Source organism: Chenopodium quinoa, unplaced genomic scaffold (assembly GCF_001683475.1).
Source record: "Chenopodium quinoa cultivar QQ74 unplaced genomic scaffold, ASM168347v1, whole genome shotgun sequence".
NCBI lineage: Eukaryota > Viridiplantae > Streptophyta > Magnoliopsida > Caryophyllales > Amaranthaceae > Chenopodium > Chenopodium quinoa.
In genome coordinates this window covers 1996111-2005286 of record NW_018743955.1, presented here as the reverse complement: position 1 = coordinate 2005286, position 9176 = coordinate 1996111, and the positions used below count along the sequence as shown (strand labels likewise).

The 9176-nt window shown below is 32.9% G+C and overlaps 2 protein-coding genes across 2 annotated transcripts; both read left to right on the top strand.

The window, feature by feature from the left end:
* The first annotated feature begins 373 nt into the window (after positions 1 to 373).
* LOC110689107 lies at positions 374 to 910 on the top strand. Its single transcript, XM_021865836.1, has one exon. It carries the CDS (start codon positions 374 to 376, stop codon positions 908 to 910), a length of 537 nt encoding a protein of 178 aa, XP_021721528.1.
* Positions 911 to 7003: 6093 nt separating this feature from the next.
* Positions 7004 to 9166, top strand: LOC110689170 (IQ domain-containing protein IQM6-like). Its single transcript, XM_021865895.1, has 7 exons — positions 7004 to 7364; positions 7704 to 7818; positions 7941 to 8006; positions 8130 to 8218; positions 8308 to 8398; positions 8685 to 8924; positions 9007 to 9166. Exons 1-7 carry the CDS (start codon positions 7093 to 7095, stop codon positions 9151 to 9153), a joined length of 1020 nt encoding a protein of 339 aa, XP_021721587.1. The 5' UTR covers positions 7004 to 7092; the 3' UTR covers positions 9154 to 9166.
* Positions 9167 to 9176: the final 10 nt, after the last annotated feature.

Sequence of the window (9176 nt, the reverse complement as noted above, 5' to 3'; positions counted from 1 at the left end):
GAAGTAGATACACGAACTCCCTCAGCACCCAAGACTCAGCTAAACAATCATAGCCATGAGTTATCCCCAAATTCCAATTACTTTGGAGATGGTGGCTCCCCCGGCATACACAGCGTTTATAGACTACCAGATGGAGGGGCCAACTTGCATCAAAGTTCACCCAGTAGTGAACAGAGCAGAACTCCAAGTGAGTTCACTCCTGCCACCGAATCACAACCCTCCGGAGATGATGGCAACCATAGATATTCCACTGAGAACGAAGGGACCAATGTACGCGTTGAGGGACGCGTTCATGAAACTTCTGCCTAAGGCTCCTTTGAGACCTTATGATCGCTTCCCACACTTTCATAAGTTTAATATGTCTATAAAAATCATGATATGGAATGTTCAAGGAGCGGGGAATAAATTAGCTGCTATTAAGGAGCTAGTTAGGATCAATGACCCTACTATGTTAGCATTGGTAGAAACGCATCTTAGTGGAGAGCAAGCTCAAAAGGTGTGTGATAGAATCGGTTTCTCGGGCCAAACGAGGGTTGATGCGCAAGGATTTAGTGGTGGAATTTGGTTATTTTGGAAGAATGATGAGATAGAAGTAACGGTCTTAGATAATCATTCTCGGCATATTACAGTGGAGATTGCTAGAAGAGGTGAGGAACCTTGGGTTTTTTCAGCCATATATGCGAATCCGGACTTGACTTTAAGAAAAGATTTATGGAGAGAAATGGAAAATTTGAAAAATTCAATTAATGGACCTTGGTTATTAGGGGGCGATTTTAATGATACTCTTCATATGTCCGAGAGGTCGGGTGCTGGTGGAAGTGAGATGATTCGGCGGTGTCAAGAATTTAGTTCATGGGCTGACGATATGCAGTTGATTGATTTGGCATGCTCAGGACCAGAACATACTTAGTGCAGGGGGTTATCAGCTGCTACTTTTAAGTCAGCGAGATTAGACAGGGGATTTGCAAATGAAGATTGGAGATTAAAATTCCCCGAAGGGGCTGTACGCAACCTCCCTAGATTCACATCGGACCACTGCCCAATTATTATAAGTAATACTGGATTCGCTCCGATCTCAAAGGCTTTGAAGCCCTTCAGATTCCATGCTTCTTGGATTCACCATGAAAAATTTGAGGAATTTGTCAATTCGAATTGGAACAATGATGTCCCTTTGATCCCTTTTCTCCCAAACTTTGCTGAGAAATTGAGTGAATGGAATCGAGATGTATTTCGAAATATTTTTAACAAAAAGGCATAACTTATGGCCAGAATAGAAGGGATTCAAAAATCCTTATCCTCTGGAGGGCCTCGACACCTGATCAAATTAGAAGATAAGCTGAAGAAGGAGATGAATCAGGTTCTTGACGAGGAAGAGACATTTTGGTTCCAAAAATCGAGAGCAGATGCTATACGTGATGGAGATCGAAATACAAGATACTTCCACCTCTCAACCATTGTTCGACGCAAGAGAAATAGAATTGAAACGCTGAAAGGTGTGGATGAGAGTTGGGTGACTGATCAGGAGCAAGATACTTCCACCTCCCAAACTTTTCTTGTTTTGTAGGTATAGTTTTTTTTAATGCTTTCTTGTTTTTTGTCTTGCGTTTTTTCTTCCTAGTTTGTTCTAAGGTTTTTCTTTCCTTCTTTGGGGCTTGCCCCTCGGCTTAACCAAAAAAAAAAAAAAAATATGATCTTAAACAAAAACCTAAATGTTCAAACCGACTTCGTGATAGTCTTTCGACTGCCCAAACAATAATGTTCACTCTTATGTTTATAAAACAATTACATGTAATAGTGTAGCTGTATGGAAATGCGCTAATATTGTAATTAAATTGAATTTATTTTATATTGAAAATTGTTTTTTAACAACGTTTTATTTATACAAATACAATTCTAAAACGTATGTATTTGCATACATCTTACTATAAAACTTATACATATATAGCTTTTGAAATGAACATTTGATGATACAAAAATGAAAATATGTTGAAACACGAATAAACAAAAATGAACATTGGATGATGCAATACTTCTAATAATAAAAATGATTTGAATGCAACAATCCTTATAAATAATTTTTCTCTCATTTTTGTTTATAAAATATTCTTAAAATTCAATTCAGAGAATATATTAATTTGAACAAAAACTCCTTGTTATAGAATGAACATATAATATTTATAAATGAACATTTACCAATACAGAAATGAACATATTATAAAAAATTTACAAAAAATTCATAAATGAAAAGGGGTGGGGGCAGGGCAAGCGCGGAGTGGGGAGGGTGTAGGCAATGTTCCCTGCCGTGGGGTGTATGTAAAAATTTGTATTATAAATTTATGATGAGCTGAGACAACGCCAAACCGGGCAAATAATTAGTTTCTTTTTAAAAAAAAAATCTATAGTGTTAATGTAAGGAATATTTCAAGCATCCAAAACTTAAACTCCACTGTGATCATAACTTAAGCATGGTGGCGTCCAAAGGGAAGGAAGCTAGAGCAAAAGAGTCGCCAACAAGTTTTAGGAACTTGTAAACCGTTCACAAGGTGAACGTTACACCCCTTCACGATCCTAGAGATCACTAACTCCACAGTGGTCTGAAACCATGACTGGATATTCGGGGATGAAGGTACGAATCCAACCTAAAAGAAATTGAACCCGCCTTAAAATAATCCTCTACTTATTCTTTCATATTCATGTGCGCTTTCTGACTAACATGCAATTATTAGGTTAACCCTAAACCTATTTAATCTATGTTGGTTGAATATTAATGCACAAACAAATCTATTATTGGCGATGACTTGAATTAAAATCATATTATCCTAGACCAAATTATTAATTATCTTATTAGGAGTGATTTCAAGTATAAATTCCCTTTAAACCTGCAGAAAAGGCGTGATCAAGCAATAACAATATAATATATATCAAGCAACATAATATTATCAAATATAATCATGACAATCTCAATCTCAATAAAGCTTAATAATAATAGCAAGATCCTAGGCATGGTACTAACAAGATTAATAACAAACCCTAGGATGTCACTAAATAATAAAGAACAAAGCTTGATCCCTAACATGATACTAACATGATGTAAGAAAGGATAGGAAGCGATATAAACATAATACTAGAAAACAATAAAAAAAACATCCTAACATGATACTAGGAATTAATAAAATCTAAGCAAGTTTTCTACATATTGGACCCTTATCATGGACCAAACTAAATTGGACTGACTATTTTCATAAATAGAGCAAACAAAAAGAAGGAATTTTAATAAAATAACCGCATCACTAGACTTTTCACACTTTCACTTTGTTCAATAATCAAATGACATAAAATGTATTTATCACTGAGTTTGGTTTTTGGGGAGACACATTTGGGTGTCTATAGTTAATAATTTTGCATTCATCAATAAACGCTTATTAATCACAACCACAACCATTAAAAACAAAAAGGTCAATAAATATTCCTCTAAAAAAAGACAAATGAAACAAATTTTAGAAAAATAGTTGTCAAAGGTTTTTTCTAATTGATTTTTTCCATTAATGATATTTTCTCCATCCTACATTGTTTTTTCCCTTCTTTTATCCAACCTTTAATTAATTAATTTTCCTCTTTTGACAAATTTTGTCCCATCATTTTGTGTCATTGTTTCTCTTTTCTCCTTGATGTTTCATTTAAGTTGCATTTTGTTTACAGATTGATCAAGCAGAAAGCTCCTTTAATTTGATGGTATGTCGTAACTCTATATTTTGTTCTAAGATTTTCATTTTTCTGCATAACAACAATTAATTTAAGTATATGTATAGCACATTTTGCATGTTTATTATTTATTTACATGATTTTTGAAACTTGTCTTTGATCAATTAACTTGTTAAATATAGAAGGCAATGAATGGGGTTTGCATAAAATTTTTAACCTAGTGAGAAACGCAAAGAATGGAGTTTTTAATTGTCGTATTCATTTCTTGTAAAATATTTATAATCTTTTCATCTTATGAGAGATAGTAATGTGCAAAGTTAATAAGAGAATTGTTTCAAAAAAAACAAAAAAAAAAAAAAAGTTAATATAGAGAATGGAACAATCTAATATATATATATACTTCCTCCGTTTTTCTTTTATTGCACCATAAGGACTTTTACACTATTCACTTAATCTTCTTTGACCATCTTTTGTGATTTATCCATTAGGAAAAACATAGTCATGTAGGATCTAGTTACATTCGTCTTGAAATCTACTTTTAAAATATTAATTTTTTAAATTTTTTACAAAAGTATAATTAAATATATTAATAGCCGAAGTAATGCATTGGCAAGCGTGAAACCCCTTATGGTGCAATAAAAAAAAGAACGGAGAAAGTATATATATATATATACATATATATATATATATATGGAGTTTTTCCCCGAGTTTTTAGAGAGCCACGTAGGATTTATTTTTCTTAGCGCGCCATGTAGGATTTTGAATTTAAGTTGTAGCCAATTAAATAAGAGATTATTTATTTATTTTACAATTAAATAATTCAAATGCCACGTTAGCAAAATTGACGAATGAAATTTTAAACTTTAAATTAATTAAATACAAAATATTATCTTTTGAAATTAGAAATTTTATCTAATATTTTAAAGCTAATATAATAATAAAAATCACATAAATGTGAAAAATATTTTTTTTAAAAAAAAATATTGACAAACCGTGCATCGCACAGGCTTCATCTAGTTAGAATAATAAAATGCAATGCACTCTATAATGCGCAATTTCCAGAGGGTTTTTTTGTTTTTTTTTTTTTGGTGTATGTAAATGATGTTTTTGCTTAATAATCACGCAAGCAATCCCTTGAATAATTCCAAGCGACACGTCGTGCCACGCAGGATTTATTTGATATATTTGTTGTAGAATAGAATAAAAAAAATTAAATAGATTTAGATAGATTTTGTAGGATAAAAAAATTATTTTTGAAATCTATTTTCAATAAAATTTGGTTTAAAGATTAAACTTTGGGTTAAGAATTATATACTCGATAAAATTCAAATATTTTATATGTAGTATGTACAAGTGAGTAGTGACCAATTCATAACAATCTCCCGTTATCTCCCATATGGGTAGCTGTACTACCAGTTTGTCAAACATGAGCACAATTAAAGACGCTAAAATCACAACATATCCTAGAAATTTCATCCATTAATATGAAAATAGGTTTAACTCCATATTCATTTATTCTAATTGCTCTAACCATGCTACTTCTCTTACTTTCGAGAACTACTCGATAGCCCAAACTATTTCCTAAAATCACCCATATCTTTATGAGCGGTAATAATTCAAATAACATAATTATCTAAAAATTTAACAACTCGAGCATCGCACGGGGCACAAAACTAGTATCTTATAACTCAGTAACTTTTTCATTATAAAATTTGTTTTAAAAAGTTTCTTAAAATGAGATCTATTTATAATATATTTTAATAAAAAAAAATCAGTATTTAAAAATAATTTTGTTTTGGTATTCAATTCATTTGAAGTACTTTAAGTGCAATAAAAAATGTCAAGTTAATAGTGACATAGATTTCTATTTACAAATAAAACTACAAAAAAATACACTATTATATAATTATGTGATATGATATTGTATATCTAAATATTTTACATTATCAAAAGGGGCTATTTGATTGTCTTTAACATTCAAGCTATAAAGTTTAGACAATCTAGGCATCGTCCGGGCACAAAACTAGTAACTAATATATAAAGCTAAACTTTTAGCCAGGCAGGAGAAAGGGACCCTTGGCGTTTCAACTTTTCGGCAACTGTCGCACCACATAAGAAAAATTAAATATTAATATGACATGTAGGATTTATTTAGATATATTTTTTACTAAATAAACAAGTTGTATTTTTTAGTTAGGATAAAAACTTTGATAGATTTTGTAGGATGAAAAAGTTAGTTTAGAGTATTATTTTCAATAAAATTGTTATAGATTTACATGATAAAATTGTTGGTTTAGAGTTTTATTTCTGATAAAATACCAATATTTCACAGGTATAGAATAAATGATAAGTTTAGCCAGACCACGAGACACTAACTTAGGCATTTCAACTTTTCACTAAATGTTGCGTCACATAGACAACAATTAAATAATTTATCATCTAAATTTATTTTTATATCATAATTTTTTTTTGGAGCGAAAAAAGTAGTTCAAAACGTACAACATTCATTTATAATATATTCTAATCGATTGAAATAAAATACTTCACAATTTAATAAGACTTTATTATTGTATATAAACATGACAATCGGGTCGGAGCACAGGTTATTTTCAGTCGAGTCACTTCGGGTCACGGGTCTAGAAATGTTCAAAGCTAGACCAAAGTTTTGGGTTCGAGTCTCAAAGACGAGTTCATTTTTCTACCTAATTCTATTAAACGAAACCCGTGCAATGCACGTTTTGTTTGAATTTGGTATGCGTTTAACATTATTTTAAACTCGAATCCAAAACAACGCATCTTGTATGTGGCTAGCCATACCATGTGGCAGACTAACAACTTGTAAAAGTACAAAATTACCTCTATAACACTTATTCAATAACCCGTTTAATACTAACCAAGTAACCCATATATCTCTGATTGAGTAACTGTATAACTCTGACGAAGTAAACCCTTGTAACATTTACCGAGTAACCCTTATAACTCAACCAAAGTAATCCCCATGATGGCTGGCCACAAAGTGTGACCGGCCACATATAAAAATTTGTGTTATCCAATGTCTTTCGTATGGGACTATTGTTTTCAGATGGTGAATCTTTGATCATTTAAATGCTACATTCTTCATATTGATGTAGCACAGCCTTAGTTGTACAATGTAACCGAAAATGCATTCTAACTTCAAGTAAATTTTACAGGGAGTTGGACTTTCAAAGACTATGTTCATCTACAAATATTTATGAAAGTTTCATCCTTCATGGTACACTCTATGGGGCTAATGATCTCTAGTTGTTTTTGTTTCCGAGGCCACAAATCTGTCTTCTAGAGATCACTTGGCTTTGCAGAGGGAATGAAGATCAGAAGATGTGGATGTTAAGTTTGTAAAGTCTATAGGAGATGGACTCAGAACAAGAGATCACGATGCAAACTCCATTTTCCTGTAATATGGAAAATGTTGATGAACCTGCTAATGCTGAACAACTTGATTCTAAACAATTGACATATTCTCGAATACTACATCAGACTACTCCAAAAATACCATCCTCATCATTAACACCCAAGATGCGAGATAATAAAAGTTTGGCTGCAGTAAAATTACAGAAAGTGTACAAAAGTTTTCGGATCAGAAGGCAGCTTGCAGATTGTGCTGTGCTTGCTGAACAAAAATGGTATGATTGCTTATTTTATTTTCTTTAGGTCATCAAAGCTGAATTTATTTTGTCATTGACTCATTGTACTAGTTATTCAAGTTTGAATCGACATCATAAATTGTACGTAACATGTTAGTCGCATTCTTATATGCATAACTGTCAACCTGCATTAGCCAAGAAACTGCTAGCATCTTAAAATGATGTGTTAGATCATTATATCATTTGATTTTTCAATGAACTTCATGCATCAGTTACAAATGCCTAGCATCAAGAAGGTTCCACTGTATATTAGTACCAATATATTTTCGAAAACAAAAGTTAATTAGTTTAACTGAAGTCTCTATATGATCAATGTAGGTGGCAGGTCCTAGACTTTGCCGAACTCAAGCACAGTTCTATATCATTCTTTGATATAGAGAAGCCTGAATCTGCTCTTTCGCGATGGTCAAGAGCAAGAACAAGGGCTGCTAAAGTTAGTAATCAAGATTTTTAACCTTGGTGTATATGCATTATACTTCAATGGCTCAATTCCTAGCACATTCAGTTATTCTTGTTTCTTAATCCATATATTCATGATTTTTTGGCTTCACTTAGGTTGGTAAAGGCTCGTCTAAAGACTCAAAATCTAGGAAACTTGCCCTACAACATTGGCTCGAGGCTGTGAGTTCAATCTTATTCAAAAACTTTTTTTCCACGTTTCAGACACATACATCATATACTCATCAACAACACAAAGGTTGGATCTTTTCGAAACTTCTAACACAGTCCTTTCTTTATCGATAGATAGATCCTCGACATCGTTATGGACATAACCTACAATTTTACTACGCAAGGTGGCTTCATTGTGACAGTAATCAACCATTCTTCTATTGGTACAAATTCCATGTTTAACACAATTTCAAAAAGTACAACCATATTCAAGGTAGATTCATGACAAACATAATTTGGCTGTTTGAACTAGGCTTGACATTGGAGATGGAAAAGAAGTTGACCTAATCGACAGATGCTCACGATCACGACTTCAACAACAATGCATCAAGTACCTAGATCCAGTGAGTTGCTTTTCCTTAACTTCTCTAACACCTTTTTTACGATTATTTCTTCTTTACAGTTTCCAGCCATTCTGTTATTGGTATGATCGAAGACAAACTAAACGACTAAATAACCCAAATTGAATTGACCTAAAGCAAATGATCTGTCCTGCTACCTCTCCCCATACCTTCCCATGAATAAAATATTCCATGGATTGATGGAAACCAATGAATAAAGCCGCTCTAGTTCATCGCTTATCATATGTTATAGGGACAACCTGAGACGATATGTGAATTCATGTTATAGGGAGAGAGGGAGGCTTATGAAGTAATAGTAGAGAACGGGAAGCTCATATACAAAGCAACTCGACAGGCTGTTGATACGGTAGGAGTGCCTAAAGGTACTAAATGGATCTTCGTTTTAAGCACAACAAAAACCTTGTATGTTGCCCAGAAAATCAAAGGCAAATTTCAGCATTCAAGCTTTTTGGCTGGAGGAGCTACATTATCTGCTGGCAGATTGATTGTTGACAATGGCATTTTAGTGGTACTAACAGTTTCTTTATTTTTGGAACTATTTTTCTTTATTTTGATTTAGTTTTGAACAACAATCTGTTCAATTGTTACAGTCAGTTTGGCCTCACAGTGGTCACTACCTTCCTACAGAAGAAAACTTCCAGGCATTTATGTCGTTCCTCAAAGAGCATAATGTCGATCTCACTTGTGTCAAGGTAAGTAGAATTCCAAACCGAATTCTATCTGAACGACTCGTTTAATGCCTCTAGCTACTATTTGGAGT

Bases quoted from the DNA above. Each gene is read 5' to 3' on its own strand.
- LOC110689107 (XM_021865836.1), top strand. From the start codon at position 374: ATGATATGGAATGTTCAAGGAGCGGGGAATAAATTAGCTGCTATTAAG.
- LOC110689170 (XM_021865895.1), top strand. From the start codon at position 7,093: ATGGACTCAGAACAAGAGATCACGATGCAAACTCCATTTTCCTGTAAT. The intron at 8,007-8,129 runs GTGAGTTCAATC...CTTTATCGATAG, and splicing joins TACAACATTGGCTCGAGGCT to ATAGATCCTCGACATCGTTA. The intron at 8,925-9,006 runs GTACTAACAGTT...CAATTGTTACAG, and splicing joins TTGACAATGGCATTTTAGTG to TCAGTTTGGCCTCACAGTGG.